The sequence below is a fragment of the Delphinapterus leucas genome, unplaced genomic scaffold, assembly GCF_059928025.1.
Source record: "Delphinapterus leucas isolate spDelLeu-1000000601 "Yukka" unplaced genomic scaffold, BTC_Dleu_Yukka2 spDelLeu_asBTCV2_sq25, whole genome shotgun sequence".
Classification (NCBI taxonomy): Eukaryota; Metazoa; Chordata; class Mammalia; order Artiodactyla; family Monodontidae; genus Delphinapterus; species Delphinapterus leucas.
The window spans coordinates 7713752-7736931 of record NW_028322234.1 but is presented as its reverse complement, the minus strand read 5'-3'; the positions used below and the strand labels follow the sequence as shown (position 1 = coordinate 7736931).

Here is a 23180-nt window from a genome sequence, read left to right as displayed (position 1 = left end):
GTCCCACTAGCCAGGGCTGTGCAACACCATGTGGCTGCGGGTGGCGCAGACAGAACGTTTCCGTCATCACACAATGTTCTGCTGGGCAGCGCTGGCCTGCCATCACTTCTCACCTCTGCCCAGGTCTTATTTCCTGGTGACGTTCCGGGGGCTGCTCTGAAACCCTACACTGGGCCCAGAAATGTACTCAGGGGCCTAAATTGTCTTTATGTTGAATCCTGATGCTCATGATATCAGGCAGGGTCCTGGCAGCAGGCAGGAGCCAGTCAGAACTGAAGATTCAGGAGAGCAGTAATAAAGGGGATATTTACAAAGGTGCAGCAGGGCTGGGTAACTGACATGGGGTGGTGCAGCACACAGGATGGGCAACAGTGGGGAGCTGTTAACACGCCCAGGCTGAAGGCTCATTTGGTGGAGTTGTGGCATTGGGTTGGAGGATGCAGGGAGAGAAACCCCCAACTTCTCACTCCTCCTTCCTTCCACCTCCTGCTGGTGGCCCCCCGGCTGACTCTAGCAGAGGCTGAGGGCCCAAGTGAATCAACCTCCCAGGACACAGGGCGGGGTGAAGGGTGGTAGGGCAGATAATCAGCCCCACTCAGCTCGCTCTAACTCACCTTCCCCCAACCAGTCACCCATCACCCACAGGCCTCCATCAGACCTTGGAAATCTGTGCCACATTGACCACCATGTCCCTCATCCCAAACTCTTCCCAGAAGATGCGGCCCCCACCAGCCAAGAATCTCTGGTTGCCAGCAACAGAAACAACTCTAGCCTACTTAACCAAAAGATTTACTGGGAGGATCTTGGGGAGTCTGCAGAATGGACAGGAAGGATGGAGTGCCATGGCTGTGGCCTCATCAGGGTGGGCTGTTCCTGTCCTACAAGACTCCTCTTGAATGCAAAGTGCAGGAAAGAATGCCAAGTCTGGACCTCTTGGGTAAGGAAGGGGAGAGAACCTGTGGACAGGACCCTGAGACTGCCCCCAACGGGGCAGAGCTCCATCCCAAAAAGAAAGGCGGATGGAAGCCAGGTGGTGACAAAATTAACAAATGTCCTCTTCAAGATGTGACCTGTCCATTTCACAGGAGCCACGTGGAGGCCCAGGAAGGGGCACTGACCCACCTGGGCCAGGCAGGTGGCACAAGCCGCTTATCCAGAGTCACCCCTAGTTAGGAATGTGATGTGCGCTGGGTAGCAGAGGGGCTGTCCTTCCAGGTGTCAGCTGGTTCTCACCACTCAAGCCACGGGGAGTTCCCGAAGTTCACCTCCCCCATCTCAGAAAGGGCCTGGTGGGCAGGGGTCATGGCCATGTTCAGGCCAGTCCCCAAGAGACGGGTGGAAAGACCAACAGAAGCAGGCTCAGTCCAAGATGGGTTTTATATCATGGTTTATTCCTCCCGACCACCATGCTGCAACTCCCAGCATGGAGCTACCCACCACCTCCCCTCTTGGGGGTGGGGGGCCTCCTCTCACGAGGCTACATCTCCGGTGGTGGGGTGGGGAGAAAGGGGGAAGCCCTGGAACGAAGCGGCTCCCCTGTGGCCTCAGCCCCCCAGAGGGGAGAAAGGAGGAAGGACGAAGGCAGCACAGAACTGGGGTTGAAATACTCAAGAAGCTACACGATAGAAGACAAAAGTAACACGCTCTGGGGAAGCGGGGTGTGGAGGAACCAAGGTCAGATCCCGCCCCCCAGGAGGGGCAGGGCAACCCCAGGATGGGGGGGGGAAGGGGGGAGGGGGGAGGGGCGGGACTGGGAAGAGAAGAAGAATTTGGGGAGAGGAGGAGCCCAAGGACCGTCCCACCCTGACCCGGACTCCTAGGCAACGGGCAAGTGAGACCCAAGGAGCTCCTGAACTTGGCAATGGAGGCCTACAGCTTGGTCAGGTCCAGCTTCAGCTTGTAGGGCGGGGGATTGTCTGCAAAGGCGTGCGACGGGGGAGGGTACAGGGGCCAGTCTGGCTCTACCATAAAGCCCTTGTGCTGCTCCAGAGACAGGGGCTGCAGGGGGAGGAAGAGGGAGTGAGGGCTATGAGTCCCCAACCTGGCAAGGCTCCTTCCTACCCCTGACCTAAGGTTGCCCCTACTAAGGGTGGGAGTTGTTTCCCCCATTTCATAAGGGAGTGAAGAAACTTGCCTAATGTCACGCAGCAAGTCAGGGGTCCCTGCCTCCATGGGAGAGGGGGCAGCCCTATCCAGATGAGGGAGCAGTTCTCCTCCCACCCCTGCCTGTGGGCCCCGCCCACCTGGAACTTGAGGTGCTGGCCGGGTGCGGTCACCAGGGTGGAACAGCTCAGCCACAGCATCACCAGCACGGAAAGAAAGAGGCAGCAGGCCAGGATCCAGCGAGGAAGCCCGGAGCGCCTGCCCCACCCGGCAGGCACGCTCAGTGGCCCTAGTTGGGCCAGATAGTCACTCCCCTCTGGCCCCACCCCCCTCCACCATCCCCAAGGTTCTGCAACCCACCGGGACATGCAACTGAGGAAGTCGTTGTCCTGCAGCTCATCGGACTCCACCTTGGCCTTGCTGCTGGTCTTGACTCGAATCTTGGCCTTCCTTACCTTGTCCAAGGGGCCTACAGGGTCTGAGAGAACAGGTCACCTCTCAGCAGCCTCCAGGCCTTCGCCAAGAGGCGACAGCAGCCATGGAGAACAGAAAGGAGGCCAGGACCTGGGGCAACGGGGCATTGGGTCCTGGAATAAATCAGAACCCTGAAAGATGGACCATGGACCCCTGGGAGATGAACCATGGAACCCTGGGAGATGGACCATGGAAACTTGGGAGATGCACCATGGAACCCAGGGAGATGGACCAAGGAACCCCAGGAGTTGAGAGATGGAAATCCCAATCCTCAAGGGTTCATTTGTCAGGAGAACCCCTTGTGACAGTGGAGCCACCTGTGGAAGGAACTCTGGTCTAGGCTTGGACCTTACCAACATGCACCTCCAAGGCCTCAGGGTGGGATCCCCGCCAGGTCACCTCCACTCGCTGCAGACGGGCCCCCTCGTGCCCCAGGCTCTCTACCACAGGCTGGGTCTGGGCCAGGAACAATACAGCACAGAGAAGCCCTTTAGAAAGGCACCATCTTGGCCCTAGGAGGCACCTCTCTGTGCCCCCTGCAGGTTACATTGTCCCAAGCCCAGCTGGCACCTAGTTCCCCTGGGGATAGAGAGGACACCCTCTATGGAGCTGTGAGCTGTGATACCAGGGATGCTGTTCCCTGCTAATGTGGAGCCCTGATTTGTCTTGCTCCTAAAGTAGGGATGTGATCCAAGGCATGCCAATAGAATCACAGGGATTGGCTGAGAGGTTATCACATGACTGAACCATGGCCAATCCGCTTAGTTAAAACCTCAGAGAGGTTGTCATCTAGAGCCTCAGGCATCCACCCTGCTGTGAGGAGGGATGTGCTTGCCTGAGAGTAAAGCCACCAAAAAGGACAGCAGAGTCCAGCAGTGGAGTGAGACACTGAACCCCTGGATCCAGCTGTGCCTGAAGCTTGTTTCCTGTGGACTTTGCATCCCATGAGCCAAGAACCAACTCATCCCACCTTCTTACCCTGACCACCCAACCACTACTCTAGTGCGGCCCCTGCCAGAGCCCTCACCTGGAACACCACCACCTTCCCATTGTCAGTCTGCAGGTAGTATGTCCAGGTGGAGGAGACGAAGCCCTGCGCCGAGTTGACAAGGTCATTGCAGAGGGTGGAAAACAAGTCCAGGAGCGAGAGGGCCCCACTTGGAGCTTCCAGGACTTTTCTCTGCCAGGGGGAGGCCCAAGGCACAGAAATGTCACCAATGTAGGGCATTAACCAGTGGGAGGGGAGCTGGGAGAATGGATTGTGATCAAAATTCACTAAGTGGTTTGAGGCAACAGGGCTTCATACAATGAACACAGACCTCAGCACTGTATTTGGCTGACTGTGTGCCCTTGGGAAAGCGGATTGCCCTCTCCGAGCCCTGAAATGGGGATGATTCTCTTCCCTCGTGGGGTTGCTATGAGATTTCAACTAGACAATGGTACAAGTGCCTAATATGTAGTAGCTACTATTATTAAAAATATCACCATCATTGTTCTTATTTTGACAGCATCAGGAGAGAACTCAGAATAGGAAGAAATGATAGTGCACTGTGCTTTTATGAACAGTGAAAGCCTGGAAGGGGTGGAGGAAAATGAGTGAAGAGGGAAAGGGCTTTCTGGGGAATCCCAGCCCATGCGTTTCTGGCTGTGATGAAGGATTTCCTGTGCCTCAGCTCCCCCTGATGCAGCGTTTTCTAGACTGTCTCACAGACCCTGATAGGTGAGCAGTTATTATTTCTCCCTGGAGTGGGGGGAGGGGTACTACCTGTGTGCTTGGGAGGCTGCTCCCTGCGCCTCCGTTCTGAGCCACCCCAGATGAGAGTGGCCACTTGTTCATCACGAGGAACGTGATTAGACCAGTAGCTGGCATGTAGGTGGTCAGTAGTCAGCTCTTGTGGCACTGAAGGTGAGGGAGGTGAGGGGTGGTCACAAGCCCTAGTGGCACTGGCTTTAAATCCCACCTCTGCACAGCCCTGTGTGACCTTGGCCAGTTGCTCTGTGGGCATGAAATGAGGATGACACTGTCTCAGGTGCCTCCGGGTGGCCCAAGGAATTGAGGACAGGCTGAGGTCAGGCCTGGACCAGGACAAACGCTTGCTAAGTAATGTAAACGGTGGCTGTTTTGGTGGCAGCAGGGGAGGGGAAGGGGAGAAGTCACAGAGATGATAACTGAGCCTTGGGATGTGAAATGGCTTAATCAAGGACACCCAGTAGGCCCCGAATGGAATGGAGAGCTTCAGAGACGCTGGATATGAGTGCAGATTTGGGGGGTAGAGGAGAGGGGGGATGGGCCTGGGGCCACAGGTGGGAGGGCGCCCACCTTCTGCTCCAGCTCAGGCTCAGCTTCGGGCTCCAGCTCTGGATTCTGGCTCCAGCAGCCCTCGCTGCAGGCCTGCTGCTCTGTCTCCTTCACGTAGGCCTCCACACAGGCTGCAAGAGGCAGGAGAGGGTGACTGGGGGCACAGCCCTTCCCAGGCCACCTCTCCCCACCCTGGCCCACCCATCCAGTCCTTACCTGCTTCACACTCAGCCTGTGTGGCATTGGGCTTGGAACTCCTGGCCACGAATCGGCAGATGGAGAAGAGGCGGCAGCCTCGCTCGCAAGCACTGATCAGGACGGCCCTATTATGCGCATTCGCTTTCCGGGACTCAGTGGGGTCCTCCTCCAACCCCTCCTGGAAGCGAAGATGTGGGGTTCAGGCCAGGGGAGGGGCAGGAGGAGGGCAGCGCTGGAAGCCCTCATGTGAGGAGGTAGAAGATTTGATCCCCCCCAAACCTTCTAAGGAGTTTGGGATGAAGTTGGGGAGGAGGCTAAGCATATTAGCAGGGGCTCTTAGCTCTGATGAGGAGAGAGGGAGAGGGGGCTTGAGAAAGAATAAACAACGGAGGTTGCTGGGTTTGGGTAACGGCTGGAAAACTGGGGAAGATCGAGGGAAATGGTCCCCCCCAAGGCTCCAGGGAGGAGCGCTTCTCAGGCCTCAAGAAGGAGGGGGGGCTCAGAGGAGGTTTTGTCACCCTTCAGGCCTGGGAAAATTGGGATCCGACTAGGGGGTGGGCATGAGGATAGGAATGGGGGCTGGTAGCTCTGAGGGGGGGAGGGAGGAGGATGTGGAAGCTGCTAGGGTAGAGGGGGAAGAGAAGGGGACTGTCAGGCCTGAGGAAAGTGGGGGTTGGACGCCCCAAGGGTCCTTGCGCAGCAGTGTGGAGCCAGAACCCTCTAGGCAGCATCAGGAGCCCCAGTCTCCTCCCTGCCTCAGGCTTGGAGAGACTCCAGCAACACCGAATTCATCGGAAGGACCCGCATCCCTAAACCCTCCCCCATCAGAGGGGCCCCACGGCCCCTCCCCTGCGGGAGGAACATCCCCATCCTCATCGGAGGGACCCCCGACCCCTGCGCTCACTACCATCGAAGGAACGCCAGCCCTTCCCCCACCAGAGGGACCCACCCCTATTGGAGAGCCCCCTTCCCTGACCCCTTCCCCCTCCGAGGAACCCTTGTCTCCCGCTCCGAATGGGGGGAATCGCATCCTCAACCCATCCCCCATTGGAGAGATCTCTGGTCCTCCCGCTGGCGCCGCATGCGCTTCACCTGAGCGGGCTGCGGATTAGGGTAGCGGTCTCGGCACCGCAGCTGGCAGCTCTGCGTGTCCCCGAGCTGCAGGGCGAAGGGGTCGCGGGCAGGCGGCGCGGGGGTGGCGGGCGGAGGCTGCAGCAGCAGCAACAGGAGCGGCATCAGGGCGACCGAAGCCATGGCCAGGCCGGGCGCAAGGAGCGCGGGGGACGCCGGCTCCTGGCAGGCGCGGAGGATGCGGCGGCGGCGGCGGGGACCGGTTAGCTGACGTCACCCGAGCGAGGCAGCCTGGGAAGGGGGGGTGGGGGATGCGGAGAACTGGCGGGGGAGCGGCGCTGCGGCACCGTCAGGGTGCGGGCAGGGCGAGGCAGGTGGATCGTGGCCCCTGCCGTGTGTCCCATCTCGGGGGTGCCATGACACCTCCCTAGTATCCACGCACGAGGGATCTCAGCCATCGCTAGGGGCCAAAAGGAAACAAATAGGGTGGTAGGATGGGGGAGAGATCTATTCTCCAGGGAATCAAGGAAGGCCTCCCGGATAGGCAACGTTGGAGCTGGCCACGCGAGGAGGCCGAAGGAACAGCGAGGGCCCTGAGGAGGGGATGAGCTTGTTGGAAAAGGAAACAGGAGGGCGGTGGTCGTGGCTGGAACCCAGCCAGAGAGTGGAGATGGAGGGTCGTGAGTGTCGCAGAGCTGTGTTAGAGAAGGCCTTCTGAAGGTCTGTGACATCATCTACTTTGGCACCCAAGTCAGAGATCCGGTAACGTGTGCACAGTTTGCCTCCTTTAGGAAGCCCTCCCAGACCCTCCAGGGCTCCCCCAGCCTCTCCTCCCTCTGACCCAGCCCTGATCTACAAACCTGGGGGATCTGGTCCCTGCTCTCCCAGACTAGGGGCCCCTCGGCCTGGGGCTGAGAGGGAGGCGGCACAGAGATGTTGATAGGGGTGATGGGGTGCTGCTAAAATTTCTAATTCTCATGGGAAAACTTGGGACAAGCAGGAACACTTCTGACTTCCATCGCACTCCAAGGTGACAAGAGTGTAGCCCCATGAATCTTGGGTTAGGAGGTCCCCCTAGCTTCCTCTCCGGCAGGCATGGGAGTGAGGGCTCCCCTCTAAGCCTGAGACCTTGCAAAAATGACACCCTCCCTCTCTCTGGCGTGCCCCGCGCAGGTGTCTGCCGCCTGCGCATCTTCCATCCACCCTCTGCCTCAGCAGACAGGGCGGCAGCCACTCGGGGTCGGCGTGTCAGAGGGCGCCGTAGGTTCCGGCCGAGGAGGAGGGGACTTGGGGGGGTGATGGCTGGCAAGCCCCCTCCCCCGGCCGGCCGCCGCCCTTTCATCTCCGCGCCTCGGCCAGCCCCCACATGGCTTAATCAGGCGCGGCTGTGCCTGGAGGACCCTGAACATCTGGATCCCCGCGCGGCCCTCCCCCGTCCCGCCCCTCCCGGGCTAGGCTGCCGCGACCCTGCGGCTAGGGCCTCCAGCCTGCGGTTTGCGCGAGAGCCAGGGAACCCCGCATCTAACCCACCGCGCGCCAGGCCTGCGCCTTGGGAAACAGCCATTGGTTATGACCAATACTGTTCCCCGTTTCACAGGTGGGAAACCTAGTCCCCAGGACCCTTCCGCAGAGCCAGGTTTCAAGCCCACACATGTCAATTCCAGAGCCCAGCGCGCTGAAGCCGTCCACAATTACTGTTCTTCATTCATTCCAAACAAAACACTTCCCAAGTATTTTCTTGTAACAACCTATAAGGAAGAACTGGCAGCGTTGTCCAATTTACAGCTGAGGAAATTGAGGATCAGGGTGGCAAAGGGGGTCGGCCCAGGTGACAAGCGAGGGAAGCCAAGGGAGGTGGGCAGACCCCTGCCAAGACTAGGAGGTGGGGAGTCAGGGGAATCGGGCTTAAGAGGCGTCTCTTAAACCACAACAGGAAGGAAGGAGACCCGCGCCTTTTTAAAAGCGGAAGGGGAAACTGAGGCTGGAGGAGTTGAGACGCTGGCCTAGGTCGCTGGAGAGGAGTGAGAGGGTTTGATTGCCTCCCACTCACCCCCTTTTCCGCTGCAAGAGGCTGCCTGGGGCGGGAGCGGAAGGAGGACTTGACCCCGGCCCCCCAGGTGAGCCCCCGCGCCCCTCCTGCCGTTCCCGAGGGAGCAGGTCCAGGTGAGGGGCAGGCGGGCCGGCGGGCGGCCGGGGTCGGGTTTCAGGAAATCCGCCGACATTCCTTCGGGGCTTAAGAGGGAAAGTTGACTCGGCGCCGCCCCTCGCCCCCCCCCACTTCCTACCCCCCGGGGCGGCAGGCGGGGGGGGGGGCGGGGGGGGGAGGGCGCTGCGGCCGGCCTGGGCGTGAATCAGAGGCGGGCCGGGAGTCCGGGAAGCGGCGGCCGAGGTCAGGGCGGGCATCGGACAAGCGCCCTTTATCCCTTGCCGCCCTCGCCACGACCCTGCTGACCCCCACCCCCAAGCCGGGTACAGCCTGGGGAGCGGGCACGGCTCCCTGGCGCCGGCGGCTTGCAGACAGTGGGTGGGGGGAGGGGAAGGGGCACAACTGTCACCCCCAACATAGCTGGCGCCTCCTGGAACCCAGACGTCCGAGGTTCTCCAGGGTGCGGAGAGGCAGGGAACCCAGGCCTCCGAGGCCCGGTAAACACTGGCCCTGACCTAGACACAGGCAGCTCTTCACTCCTGAGATCTCACCTCCAATGCCTATGGGGGCTGGATTTTTTTAAGTATAGACTGCACAAAGCTTGGGACCCAGGCAACCCAGCTCCCCAGGCTGAACCTCCAGGGTGGAAATGATAAAGCCCCGCCTTCCCTTGCACACATGTCCTGAACCTAGGTTCTGCTGTCCCAAGCCCACGTCCAGGCGAGACCCTCACTGTCCCTGCTTCCTGGGCACACGGGCCTGGAACACAAGGCAGCTAATCCCATACTGAGGGGTCTCAACATGGGAGAGGCAGCTCTGTGCCCTCCTCACTCCCAATGGGACCCTGAAGGGGCTGTTACCACTGCCTTTCCCTGGGGCCCCCTCAGTGCCCTGGAATTATGCAGGGAGCTGGGCTGGAGGCTCTCCCCCAAGGTAATCCTTAGGTGCAAAGACTGAGGAGCCCCTCCCCCATGTGGGGCCCTCCCTCCATCTGCCACCTCAGTACATTCCCAGCCACCTTCAAGGACTTGGGTCAATATTTGTCAGAAGTTCCATCAACGCTCATTCCCCTTCCTGCACAAAGAGGTGGTGGGACTGATGAAGAAGGGGTTAAGCCACCTGGAGAACCAAGGGCAGGGAAGGGTGCACCTAGAGGCCAAATCACTTTCCTTAAAGTCAAAGGTTTGAGGTAAAGGTCACCCAGAGGGCAGAGGGTATGCTCCAAGGAGGGGCTGGGTGAACAACCCATACCCTTCTACAGGTAAGGACCAGAGAGGGGTGGCTACCAGGTTGGGTCACACAACAAGTCCAGGGCCTGGCTGGGACCCCAGACAGCATGATTCACTGGGACTGAACTTTCTTGCTACTCTGAGGCACTGAGAATTCTCCATCCTTTCATTTTGCAAATGTTCACTGAGCTCTTCTCCTGTGGCCCTCACTGGGCCCAGCATGAGGTCCTAATGGCTCTCAGGGTGCTCACAGTCTAAAGAAAATATCTCAAGAGAAAGATGATGTTCGAAGAACTGTGTTACAAGGATAATTTAAAAAGGAGAAGGGGATGGAGGGTGCCTGGGAAGGTTGGGGGACCCCTCTGAGAATACTTGACCTGTGACCTGACGGAAGAGAAGGTGCTAACTGGTGGAAGATTTGGGGGAACTGCATCCCTGCAGGGGGAAAAGCAAATGTACAAAGACCCCCTGATAATAAACAAGCCTATGTGTTTGGGAGAAACGGGTGCAGCAGCTGGAGTGGAGTGAGGGAGAGGAAGAGAGAGGATGAGAAGAGAGGAGAAAAGGAGGGGGGAGAGGGTGGCAGGGCAAAAAAGACCTGCTTTGCTTCTTTTAAAAGCTCCTTCTGGGGCTCCCCTGGTGGCGCAGTGGTTGAGAGTCCGCCTGCCGATGCAGGGGACACGGGTTCATGCCCCAATCCAGGAAGATCCCACATGCCGCGGAGCCGCTGGGCCCGTGAGCCATGGCCGCTGAGCCTGCGCGTCCGGAGCCTGTGCTCCGCAACAGGAGAGACCACAACAGTGAGAGGCCCGCGTACCGCAAAAAAAAAGAAAGAAAGAAAGAAAGAAAGAAAAAGCTCCTTCTGCCTGCTGTACAGACAAGGGCAAGGGGATTTACCCGGGAAGCCTAGGAGGAGGCTGGGCGGCATCCCAGACGGAGATGGTGGGGCCTGGAGCCGGATGGGGTGGAGGAAAGGGGTCCGAATCTCAGAATGGGGATGTGTTTTGGAATCAGCCAACAGGATTTGCTGATGGATTGGACGTAGGGGATGAGCGAAGGAGAGAGTTGTCACGCGCACCTCCAGGTCTCTGGCCCGAGCATCTGGGTGGATGGGGGAGCCTTTTCCCGAGACTGGGGAATGACTGGGGAGGAGCAGAGACTGGGGAGGAAAATAATCAAGATTTTGCTCCAGAAGCCTGAAGTCCTCCAGGAGGGAGTCAAACGTTGCAGGACAGAGGTTGTGGGGGAGGGGGTGGTATATATCCTGGAAACACAATTCCAGCCAAGAACTGCCACCTCCACTTAACTCTCTGGACCACCTGGCAGGTGGGACTATGGCCCCATTTTTCAGAAGTGACAAACTGAGGCTCCAAAAGAATGTGCCCCTGGTGCCAGACACTATGCTAAGTGTTTAGACCGTGGAGCCTTCTGCTACGTTGCAGCTTCCCACAGAAACCCTTAGGCTGGCTAGGAGTCACCCACTGTGCTGAGGAGGAAACTGAGGCAGAGAGGCCTGGTGTGCCCCAGTAAACGACAGTGCAGTATGCCAGGGCTTTACTCTCTCCTTCACAAGCCCATCCAGCGTCCAGAATGGGGGACTAGAGGGGCGCACCCCGGACTCCATCCTTTAATCCTCTTTTCTGACAGTCTGAGGTCTGAGTTGGGGACCCAAGTAGCAGGGGTGGAGGGCAGCCGTGAGCAAGCGAGATGGGAACTCCTGAGCCCTACTCAGACACTTTTACCTGCTTAGCTGGTTAGGGACCAAGACGGAGGGTCCAGATCTCTAAGGGAACCCCTGGAAAGGGGAGTTAGAGCCCTTCCCCTCTGAGGGCACGCGGCTGGGGGCAGGGCTGCGACTCTAACAGCCGGGCTGAAGGCGGCCCCGGAACTCTCATTTCAGGCTCCCCCTCCACCGTGGCCTTGGAGGTCAGGAGCCCTTTTATCGTGGGCGCCCGAATCGGGTGGGGACCAAGAGGAGGGGGGTGATGCGCCCGGGCCTGGAGGGGTCCCGAAACCCAAGCAGTGGCCAAAAATAATAACACGGAGAAGGATCCCTACGCAAAAAAAAGGAAGACAAACTATGCGTCGCTCGGGGCAGCCGGCGTTACCTGGAGTCGGCGAGCGGCGGCCGCCCGAGCGATTAGTCACTGCGTGGCGCACCCCACCCGCGGGCCGCTGAGCGGATTTTTCGGTGGGGGGGGTGTCAGCGAGTCGGGGGGCGCCTCCTTACCGCTCTCCTCCTGGGAATCTGTCCTGCCCCGCATACGGGACCCGCGCAAGCCCCCGTCCCCTTTCCCACGGGGGCCCATTTCTCCCAGCCTCCCCACGCGGGAACTCCCTACTGAGGCCCCCGGGTGCCCCCAAAGAACCTCAGCTCGGTCCCGCTCGAGGGGGACAGCTGAGCCAGGGTAAGGTCCAGGGACGCTGTGCCTTGCGGCTTTTTCTCCGTCTTCCCTCCAGCAAAGCCTGGGGCCGAGGCTTCGCGCGCTGGAGGACCAGAAGAGGCGGGATGAAGTGGGAGGGGGAGCGCTGGGCCAAAACCGGTGGGACCCGCGCGCCGATGGCGTGAGGCGGGAGGGAGGGCGACTTTTAGGCCCCAGGGGAGGAAGGGGGGCTGGAGATGGGAGCAGGCGGGGCTCAGGGACCGCTCAGTGGGGGGCGGGGCCAGAGTTCGGGTGGGGGCCGAGACAGAGGATGGGGGGGGAGGAGCGGGCGAGGGCTGGGGGCCTCAGGGGACGCCGAAGGAGCACATGGCTGAGAGCAGGGTGCAGGGAAGTGGGCGAGGGTATGGAAACCCGACTGGGGGCTCCAGGTCCCAGATTCGGGGTAGGGAGCCTGGAGCTCGCGGGGTTGGAAAGGGAGGTCCCAGGTCGGTAAGGGTAGAGTGGGGGGTTTGGGGCCGCGGGAAAGGGCGCGTGCGGTGCGCGGCGGGGCGGAGGCCGGACGGGTGGGGCCCGCGGTGCCCGCGGGCTGGCGGGCGGCGGGGAGGCCGGTGCGGGGCCCGCCGCTCGCCCCCCCCCCGGGGGCCGGGCCGGGGGCGGGGCCGGGCGGGGCCAGCGGCGCATTAGCGCCTTGTCAATTCGGTTGCTCAGACTTGCTCTGGCCTCCGCGCCCGCGCCCAGCGACGTGCGGGCTACTTGGCCCGCGCCCCGCCTGCGCCCCGAGTCCCTCGCCGCCGCCGCTGCAGCCGCCGCCCGCCGCGCGCCCCCGGCAGCGCCGGCCCCATGCCCGCCGGCCGCCCGGGCCCCGCCGCCCAATCCGCGCGGCGCCCGCCGCCGCTGCTGCCCCTACTGCTGCTCTGCGTCCTCGGGGCGCCGCAAGCGGGATCAGGAGCCGGTGAGTAGCCGGCGCCGTGCTCCCCTCTTCTCGCCTGGGCCGAGAGCGTGCGCCCCGGGGGCAGCCGCGGGGGGAGGGGGCGCGGGCGCCACCTGGACGGCCCGGGAACAAAGGAAGGCGCCCCCGGCGCGGCCCTCGGGGCATCCTCACCTGTGGGGCGCACGGCGCCGAAGTTCCCTGGCCCGAGGGTCCGGCTTCCGCTGCCGAGGCCTTTTTACCTGGGCTCTCCTCTGGAGGACGCCCGAGTCGGCCCAGGGGGGTCGAGGGGCCGCGCGGCCTGGGACCCTCTGCACTCCAGGACGCGGTGGGCGCACGCGATAGCGTCTGCTGACTCGGAGACGCGGGGACCGCGGTTCACCGCTCTTGGGCGGCGGCGCACGCGGTAGGCGCGCTGGGTGCCGGCCCTGAGCGGGGCCCCCCCGGGTGGAGGGATGAGCCCCGTGAGGAAGGCGGGGCGGGAGGGGGCCGCTCTGGCCGCCTGGCGCGCGGCCCGGGGTCCCCGGGGACGCGCCTCTCCGCGGGCCGGCGCCGCCGCCCTCCCCCTGCGGGACCCCGCGCGCGGGGGTCCATGGAGTCCTCTCCACTGGCGGCGCTCAGAACTGTTCCCGGCCACGCTGCGCCGGGCTAGGAGACTCTAGCGAGAGAAATCTTTGTGAGAGAGTGGGTGAGAGTGAGAGGGAGCGGGACCCAGCGAGTCCGGGCACCGCAGGCCCAGCCGTTGTGGGGGGGAGCAGCCACCGGGAGCCCACAGCCCCCGCAGGCCGAGACCCCCGCCCTGCTGGGAGCGCCTGGCCTCCGGTACTCTCCGGTCCCCCACCCAATGCACACCCCCGCCAGGACACGGTCTCCACATCCAGACCCACTCTGGGACACACCCAGAGACACACAAAGACTCACACTGGCTTGTGGCCCGTCACCCTCGCCCTCAGATGTGCACACACTGCATCCCAGATGCACATTCGCACACCATCGGGGCGCACACACACATTCCATCCCTGACACACACACATTCATGGTCACACTCTTTCCGAGGGAGAGGCAACACAGGGCACGCACGCAGGCACAACCTGCCCTGGATGTTCGCGGTCACTCCACGCACCCCATCCAGGCACACAAGTCGACCCGGGTCGGCAGACACTGCACCCCAGGTGGGCCTACACTGCACAGAGCTGTTTGCAGGCTCCCTGCGGTGCTCTTTCAGAAAGAGCAGGGTCCGGTGTCCTGGAGGCACTTGCTGAAAGCCTAACATGCCCAACGCTCCTGGGCAGGTGAGGGGCTGTCCCAGGCCCTTCTGGGGTTCCTGATAGCAGTGGGGTTCCTGCCAGGCAGTGGGCAGCACCTGTGAATGCCACCTTTAGTGGCAGGCTTTGTTTCCCAGCCAGCAGAGCAGCAGGCAAAGGTGGTGGTGGTGGAAGGATTGTTGTGCGTGTGTTTTTTCCTTTAAGGGGGAAGAAATTAAAGATTCTCACACCTCGGCAATATGTTTCTACTTACGGTGTGGTGTGTCTTAGCACCTGACCAGCAGGCGGGTGGGTCGTAAAGCGTCTGCAGGTACCAGCGGGACAGGAGATGGGGACCCCCATGGGGACCCCGGGTGGAGGCCACCCTCCTGCCTTGTTTGCAGAGAATCTCACACTTTTCCCTTTTAAAACACATGGTGTTCCTTTTTAATAACGGCAGTGGCTCCAGATTGGGAAGGGGGAGAGAAAAAACTTTTAAAGGCCCCAGCTCTGCGGGAAAGGCGGGGAGGCAGGGAGCAGGGGAGGGGGGTTGTCCAAAAGCCTAGCCCAGGGATCTGCTTAAGGGAGCCTTCTAGGAAGCCCCCCAAACCAGGCCAAGGGCCCTCCCAACCTCAGTGGGCTGTCCCCAGCTGCTTTGCCTGGGCTGGAATGTGTGCATCCTGGTCCCAAATGCCTTGGCCCATTGTTTGGGGGAGGCCTGGAGGGAGTGCACCAGCCAGCCAGGGACCCCAGAGCTGGGAGGGGCCCTAATCCCAACAGTTGCTAGGCACTGCAGTGTGCTGGGCCCTCTGGACGTGGTGAGCTCATCTCATTCATCTCCCCAGCAGGTAGAACGTATTTTCCTCCCATTTTACGGAGGAGGAAACTGAGAACAGGGGAGGGGAAGCCAATTGCCCAGGTGCCCCAGCCGAGATGGGCACCCACATCCCAGGAGGAGAAGGTCTCCCTGTGACCTTTCCTGCTGGAGCTTGGGGTGCGGGACTGGCCTGTCCAGGCCCGCCTGGCCTTGCCCTCTTGCCCTGTCCCCCGCCCAGCCCGGGGAGGGCAGCTGCAGCTGCTGGCAGGCAGGCCACACCAGCCCAGGCCAGGCTGGTGTGGCAGAGGGGCAGTGCCACAGCCAGCCAGGACCCCCCTGAGAGCCCCCTTCTTGGACTGGCCGTGGGGGTGAGTGGGGGACAGGAGGGCCGTGACCCACCCCTGGAGGTTTGAGAATGGGCCTGGGGTCCGGGCAGGCCTGGCCGTGCCTCCCACCCTGCTGGGGGGGGGGGGGGCCCAGGCAGGAAGCGGTGGGTGGGCCGGGGCAGAGACGCTGGCACGCCCGAGTTCATGCTGAAGGAATTCCGAATTAGCGGGCGGCTGGCTGCCTGGGACCTCCAGGGCGGCCCCCTGGCCCCCCGCCCCCCAGCCGCCCCCGCCTCCTCGGCTCTGGCCGGCACAGCCGGCTCCTTCGCACGGACGCTGGGACCTCCGGCGAGCCCTGGGCCAAGCCCCAAACGCAACTGCGATCCCAGGCTCCAGCAAGACATGGCCCTCAAGCCAAGTTTGCCCCGGAAAATCGTCAGGGCTGGCCCCGGGAACTGTGTCCACCCCATCTCGCCCATTTGGGGCAGTGAGAGCCAGCACAGGGCAGCCGCTGGCATTTAGGGGCCTCCCAGGGAAACCAGGATCACCCTGTCCTTGGCTGCCAGGGAAGCTGGGCTGCCCCTGCCTCTCTGCCCCCCTGCAGTCCCTTCTTACAGCTGCCCAGTGATCCTTTTAAAATATAAATCCCTCCCTTGCTCAGAACCCTGGAATAACTCCTCCCTGCAGGTCTGGCCCCCTGCTAACCTCCCAGACCTCATTTCCTACCACCCCTGCCCCCCCAGTATCTTTGCACTTGCCGCTCCCACTGCCTAGACACTCTCTTTTGTATATTTTCATGGCTACTTCTTTCACTTTATTCACATCTCAGCTCAAATGCCACCTCCCTAGACAGGCCTCTTGGGCCATTTAGCTGCCACCACTGATTCGTGCTTTATTTTCTCCCTTACTTGTTCTCCTAGACATTTATTTGTTCTTTTTCCTACTGCTCCCTTGGATTCAAGGCCCAAAAGGGCATGAATTTTGGGTATCTTGTTCACCATTGTGCCCTCAGGTCCTGGCACACTGTAGGTGCTCCTTGAATGAATGAATGAACAAATGAGTGAATGAGTCCTCACCACCACTCTTGGTGGAGGGAGGGGCCCCTTCCCAGAGTCTCAGAGAAGTAAAAGAACTGGGTTAACCTCCAGAGTGACCTGGGGGCATTCGAACCCAGCTCAGCCTGGCTTAAAGATCCCACAGGGTTGTCCTTAAGACAATATTTTCACTCTTCTCAAACAATCTCATGTGGCTGATACCATGATGCCTACTTCCCAGGTGGGGAGACTGAGACTCAGAGGGGCATCAGGGGCTTGAACTGTGCATCCCCTCCCCCTCTTCTGTGCCTTGGTTTCCCCTTGGATAAAAACAGCTCTCTTTTAAGCTCTAATCTTTGGACTAGAAGGCTTCTCCAGTGGAAGGCAGGAGGAAAGGCATCAACCACGGCATCCCAGAGGCCCCTGTGCCCAGCACCCAATTCACACACAACCCAGTTGAGGAAGTCACTTCCCATCTGATCTTCCCAATGGCCCCGAGGACCGTGATTTTACTTGTTCCCATTTTGCAGATTAGGAAAACTGAATCGAGGGAAAGCATGATGATGGCAAGTCCCTTTGGATGGGGGTGGGGAGCCTAGAGCTTGCCATGGTCACTTTCAATTCCAGTGGCAGTGCAGAGACTGACAAATATAGGTTTAAATAGTGTGCCCTTCTTCTATTTGGTGACCTTAGGCAAAGGACTCGATCTCTCAGAGCCTTGTTATTTTTTTCATCCATAAAATGAGCAGGATTCTAGTAGGGGTCAGGGGACCCCTTTTTAGAAGTGCCTTCCTCCCCACAGAGACACATGTGTGAGGTTCTGGGGGTAGAAGAGAAAGAACACACAATCTGTTACTTCTAACTGTCAAAAATAAAATGGAAAAAAAAAAAAAAGCAGAGTGTGGTCGTTGTCAGAAGTATGTGCAAAGCAAGAGGTACTTGGATCTGAGCGAGGTTTGTAACCACTCAGAAAGCCCTGAGCAAGTCAGTGAGGAAGTGCTTTGGGAGGACCTGAGTTGTGGAATCAGACAGTCCCGAGGCTGAATCTTGGCTTTACCACCAACCTTGGGTTTGTCACTTGACCTAATAGAGCCTCAGTTTCCTTCTCTGTAAAATGGGGACAATCATATAAAGCTCCGTTGCAGGACTACCGTGAGTCTTGGAGGACCTAGGATGGTGGGGGATGCTCAGGGCAGCCCCATCCCAGGCCTGACAGGTGCTCCTCTCTGACCCCAGACACGGCTGTGATCAGTCCCCAGGACCCCACGCTCCTCATCGGCTCCTCCCTGCAGGCCACGTGCTCAGTGCACGGGGACCCACCAGGGGCCACCGCCGAGGGCCTCTACTGGACCCTCAACGGGCACCGCCTGCCCCCTGAGCTGTCCCGAATGCTCAACGCCTCCACTCTAGCCCTTGCCCTGGCCAACCTCAACGGATCCAGGCAGCAGTCGGGGGACAACCTCGTGTGCCATGCCCGTGACGGCAGCATCCTTGCCGGCTCCTGCCTCTATGTTGGCCGTAAGTGGGCCCCCAGGACACCTAGGGGTAGCTCTTGGGGGCAACATCTCCCTCTGGAGAGGGGCATGAATCATGGGTCCTCTGGTCTGGGGCTGAACAATGGGTATACTGGCATGAGTTGAGCGGTACAGGCCACTAGGGTGGGAATGAGAACCTGGAGACCACCCCCCCACAAGACCATCCTCAAGAGAGCCATGCAGGTGGTCCTGCCAACATCTGCTCTGTCCATCCTCCTTCCACTCCAAGGTGGGGGCCCCAGCTGGCAGCCAGCAACTCCCCCTTCCACCTGTCCACGGCCCATCCAGACCCTCAGCCCCTGCACCCCCCTTCCGCAGTTCCCCCAGAGAAACCCTTCAACATTAGCTGCTGGTCCAAGAACATGAAGGACCTGACATGCCGCTGGACGCCGGGGGCCCGCGGGGAAACCTTCCTCCACACCAACTACTCCCTCAAGTACAAGCTGAGGTCGGTGCTGGCCCTCGGGTGACATGTGTTCCGACCTGGCTGTGTGGCCTTGGCCACGCCTTCCCTCTCGGAGCTCTGGTGTCCTCTCTGCACTCCGGGGCTGCTGGGGGGAGGTTTGGGGGCCCAAAGGGACCCTCACGTGTCCTCCTCCCCTCCCGCCTCTGCAGGTGGTATGGGCAGGACAACACATGTGAGGAATACCACACGGTGGGACCTCACTCTTGCCACATCCCCAAGGACCTGGCTCTCTTCACACCCTATGAGATCTGGGTGGAGGCCACCAACCGGCTGGGCTCGGCCCGCTCTGATGTGCTGACACTGGACATCCTGGATGTGGGTGAGCCCTACCCCCCCCACCCCGCAGGGCCAGCCTGGCCCACCTGGGATCCACCCCCTCCCCCTCGGCCCCCACCAGCCCAGCCACACTGCAGCTCAGCTGAGGTCTGCGCTGCTGGTTGGGTGGGAGAAGCTAGGCATCCACCCGTCCGTCCCCAGCCCCCTGAAGCGGCCAGGATACCCCTACTCTGTGGAGAACACCTGGCCTGGCTGCCTCCCCCTCGGCAGCCCAGGTGTGCTGAGGGGGGCCCCCCGGGGAGCCGGGAGGGGGGCGCCCAGGTCTGGAGGCGCCCCAGGAAGCAGCAGCCTGTAGCTGGGGGGGGGCGTGCAGGCGGGAGGCAGGAAATGGATGATCTGCGAGCAGAATTGGGCCTAATCTAATTAGGGTGTTTCTCAGCCCCAAGCAGGCCTGTGCCTTAACCCTTTCGGCCCCTCACCAAGGCCTCAGGGGAAGAGGCCAGCCCTCCCTGCTGCCCAAAGGGCTCCCAGAAGATTCCTCGGAAGTGTTGCAGTGACTCCGTCCTCCTGCTTCCCACTTTGCTTCCTTAAGTCCTGAAGCTGCAGTGGGCATGTTCTAAGCCTCAGTTGTCCCTTTGCACCGAGCAAAGCCGTCACGTTGAGGACCTTTGTGAAGTTGGAAAGAGCAGGAGGTGGGCAGTGGGGGGGTCGGGGGAGCTTCCCAGGAGTCTGGCAGCCCGAGGGCTCCTTGGTCTCCTGGGCATAATAATAATAATATCATCATGCAGGCAGTGTCTGCTTTTTACATAGTTCCCTGAAGATAGGATTATGTTTCTCCTGTCACAGATAATAATGGTGATAACAGCTAACATTAATTGAGTGCTTCTAGGTGCTGAGTGTTTCCTGAATATTATCTAATGTAATCCACCCGTCCTGAAGCGGGGAGAGGGGAGAACGGAGGCAGGTGCCATCTAAGCCACGTTCCCTGGTATTTGGACTCAGACAGGGACCAGCCAGGTCCAAAGAGAGCCCGGTGACTAAGCCCCGCCCCGCCCCCCTAGTGACCACCGACCCCCCGCCAGAAGTGCACGTGAGCCGCGTAGGGGGCCTGGAGGACCAGCTGAGCGTGCGCTGGGTTTCACCGCCTGCCCTCAAGGACTTCCTCTTCCAAGCCAAGTACCAGATCCGCTATCGAGTGGAGGACAGCGTGGATTGGAAGGTGCCCGCACCCACCCCCCAGTTCCCCTCCTCCCTCCTCCTCTCGCCCCTCCCCACCCCAAGCTGCCCCTGCCTCTGACCCTGCCCTTGCCGCCCAGGTGGTGGACGACCTCTGACCCTGCCCTTTCTGCCCAGGTGGTGGACGACGTGAGCAACCAGACCTCCTGCCGCCTGGCGGGCCTTAAGCCAGGCACCGTCTACTTCGTGCAAGTGCGCTGCAACCCCTTTGGCATCTACGGCTCCAAGAAGGCAGGGATCTGGAGCGAATGGAGCCACCCCACGGCTGCCTCCACCCCCCGAAGTGGTGAGCACCCCAACAGGGCTGGGTGGTCCTGGGACCAGCCCCAAACCAGTCTGGGCCTCTGTTTCCTTCAAGAGAGCAGAGGTCTCAAACTCTTGGCCCCGAGGGCCAATTGTGGCCCTTGGATCTATTTTCTTGGCCTGTCATTTGGAAAAAAAAAGTTTGACCTACTGGCAGACTTTTAAAAACAATAAGTTAGAACACAAATATCCTAGATTCCCTAGAAAAATTGTCTAGAAAATGTAATAGGACGCAGCCAGAGTTACTCCACAGCCCCCATCAGCAGAGGCTGCCCCTTAAGTCAGGGCCCTTACTCTTTCAGTTGCGCCATCCCCACCTGGCCTGTTTCACCCACATGTACCCCTTCTCCAGCCCCTAAGGGCAAGTGAGTTGGAGACCCCTGCTTCTAAGACGATGGGCTGCCAACTCTCCCTATGACCGGCTTTGATTTCCCCTTCTGTTAAAGGTAGCGGGATGGGATGATCAGGGGCTGGGTCTGATTCCCTTTGCGGTCGGCGGCGGGGGGCGGGGGGAGGTATCTAAACCCATGGACCTCCCTTCTCTCCTTTGTGAAATGGTATGAAATCTTATTTGGTACGTCTGGCCTCAGCTTCCCTATCTGGAAAGTGGGGATGATAATCATGCCTGCCTCAAGCTACTGTGAGGGTTAGATGAGAGATAACCCATGGAAAGTGCTCTCGTGGCGGCTGCCACCCAAGCGTTTGCAAGTGATAGTTACTGAGACTCCCATCCCCTGCTCCCCCAGTGGTTTCACCTAAGGGAGGGCCCCTTTTCTGAGATGAGGACACCAAGGCCCCAAGGTCACACAGGGATCTGAACTCAGTTCCCTTGAAGTCCTGGCTCATGCTCCTGGGGTGATGGGGAAACCAAGGCCCAGAGAGGATCCCAGAGTCAGGGAGTGGCAGAGCAGGGCTCCAGCCAGTTCCCCAGACCCCATCCCGGGCCCCTCCAGGTTCGGCGGTGGGCGGGAACTAGCACAGCTGGGAGGGGCCTGAGCCTTGGCCCCTGCTCGTGCCCAGCACCTGTGATTCTTGCACGTGAGCCAGCAGGCGGCTGTGTCCGCTGGGGAGGCTGGGGAGGCCAGGGGAAGCCGGCAGGGGCGGTGGGGGCCGGGGCTGTGCCAGGGCCTGTCAGCGGGTCCCCGGCGTTATTTATGACGTGAGGCCAATGTCCTTATCCACCAGCCTGCTCAGGGCTGGCTGCGGCCAGCGACTGGACCGACAGGCCGGCCTCCCACCTGGCCCTCCTGGCCCACTCCCCATCCAACGGGCTGTACTCTCAGGCCTGTCCTGGGGGCTTGCCCCTCCCCCTCAGAGCCACCTCGAATTCTCTGTCTCCCTTCATCTCTCTGTCACTCACTCTCTTTCCCTGTTTCTATCTTTCTGCCTTTCTTGGTTTCTGCGTCCCTACACCCCCAGTGTCTCTGTCCCTCCCTGCTCTGGCTCTCCATCTCTCGAGCCTCTGCATCTCCTTGGCTGTCTCTCATTGCTTTCTCTCTCCCTCTATCTGTCTCTCCTTGCCTCCATCGCTCAGTCTCTGTCTCTCTCTCTCCAGCTCTTTCTCATCAGCGTCTCTCTCTTCCTTCCTCTGCCCCCTGCTCTGTCTGCTTCTCATCCCTTTGGCCCTGGCCTCTCTCTCCTCCCCCCCCCGCCCCCTTCCACTCACACCTGGCTCAGGCCACGGGAATCGGGTTCCTAGAGGGGATGTGGAGGAGGAGCCCCTTCCTTCCCCTGCCCCCTATCTCCTTGGGGGCGCAGCTGGGCTGCAGTGCAGGGCTGGGCCGTGGGGAGGATCGGGTCCCATAGAAACAGGGAGGGAGGTGCCCTAAGGGAACATCCCTCTCCTGCCCGCGCGCGCCCTCTGCCGGGCGCGCCCTGACGCTGCCTCTCCGCCTCCATTAGAGCGCCCGGGCCCGGGCGGCGGGGCGTGCGAGCCGCGGGGCGGCGAGCCGAGCTCGGGGCCGGTGCGGCGCGAGCTCAAGCAGTTTCTGGGCTGGCTCAAGAAGCACGCGTACTGCTCGAACCTCAGCTTCCGCCTCTATGACCAGTGGCGAGCCTGGATGCAGAAGTCACATAAGACCCGCAACCAGGTAGGAAGGAGGGACGCCCGGGCGAGAGGTGGAGGGGTGGGGCCAGGGGGGTAAACGGGCTGGGGAGGTAGGTCCTCAGCCCTCAGACACTGCCTCCTTCCTTCCAAGCACAGGACGAGGGGATCCTGTCCTCGGGCAGACGGGGCGCGGCGAGAGGTAAGGGGGGCCCAGGTGGGTGGGCAGGCAGGGAGACAAGGGCCCCTCCTGGTGGCCGTAGGCCACGGGCCCTCCACCCTCAGCCCTAGTTACTGAGGTGCAATCCCTTCCTCCATCTCTTACCAGCATTTACGTTTCTCTTATCAGCATTTACGTTAACACCTACTGTGTGCCTGCCCCTGTAGCCCTTAGTCTAGTAAGAGCATCCAGACCCCTTTAAAAAGTCCAGAGGGGAATGTCATCCTCAGGGATGAATGCACATAGCCACCCGGTAGCATTATATGAGCGCCTACTGCATACCGGCCCTGTGTCAAGCACATTACCTGCAGGACACCCCATGGAATAGATATTACTTTTCAGATGGGAAAACCGGTGCCTAGAGAGGGGCAATAGCCTACCCAAGGTCACCCAGCTGAAAGTGGTGGAACCAGGACCTGAACTGGGGCCTCCTCATTTGCTCTGTGCTCCTGGCCCCTCCCAGGCTCCTTGCTAAGCCTGGCTTCCCCTCTGCCTGCAGGTCCTGCCAGATAAGCTCTAGAGGCTGGGGCTGCCCTCCCTGCTGCATGGAGACCCAGGGGCCACCCCCAGACTGGGGGCCACCTCTGTACCCTCACCTCAGGGTGCCCCAGCCCTCTCGGCAGCAGCTGGGGTGAGCACTCTGAGCTCCGAGGGCCACAACAGCTCTGGCCTCCACGTGAGGTGCACCCCAGTGGGGGGAATGTGTGTGAGGGGGGCTGAGCTTCCCAGAACGCCTGCCAGGGCTGGGGGTGAAAAAGGGTCATTACTCCCCCCCTACCCAGGACCACTCCAAAGAGTCTTTTTAAATAAACAAACTATTTAGGTGCCCTGACTGTGAAGGTGAGTT

The 23180-nt window shown here is 60.7% G+C and overlaps 2 protein-coding genes across 2 annotated transcripts; one reads left to right on the top strand and one right to left on the bottom strand.

Moving 5' to 3' along the window:
* Positions 1-1735: 1735 nt before the first annotated feature.
* On the bottom strand, positions 1736-6343 carry TMEM59L (transmembrane protein 59 like). The gene is made up of 8 exons (XM_022558788.2): positions 6167-6343; positions 5093-5252; positions 4898-5007; positions 3605-3757; positions 2931-3033; positions 2464-2581; positions 2244-2361; positions 1736-1998 (listed from the first exon to the last, which is right to left on the bottom strand). Exons 1-8 carry the CDS (start codon positions 6326-6328, stop codon positions 1870-1872), a joined length of 1053 nt encoding a protein of 350 aa, XP_022414496.2. The 5' UTR covers positions 6329-6343; the 3' UTR covers positions 1736-1869.
* A 6289-nt stretch (positions 6344-12632) lies between these two features.
* Positions 12633-23154, top strand: CRLF1 (cytokine receptor like factor 1). The gene is made up of 9 exons (XM_089905305.1): positions 12633-12856; positions 17490-17771; positions 18107-18236; positions 18404-18573; positions 19592-19749; positions 19884-20052; positions 21972-22159; positions 22268-22315; positions 22833-23154. Exons 1-9 carry the CDS (start codon positions 12745-12747, stop codon positions 22851-22853), a joined length of 1278 nt encoding a protein of 425 aa, XP_089761431.1. The 5' UTR covers positions 12633-12744; the 3' UTR covers positions 22854-23154.
* The last annotated feature ends 26 nt before the right edge of the window (positions 23155-23180 follow it).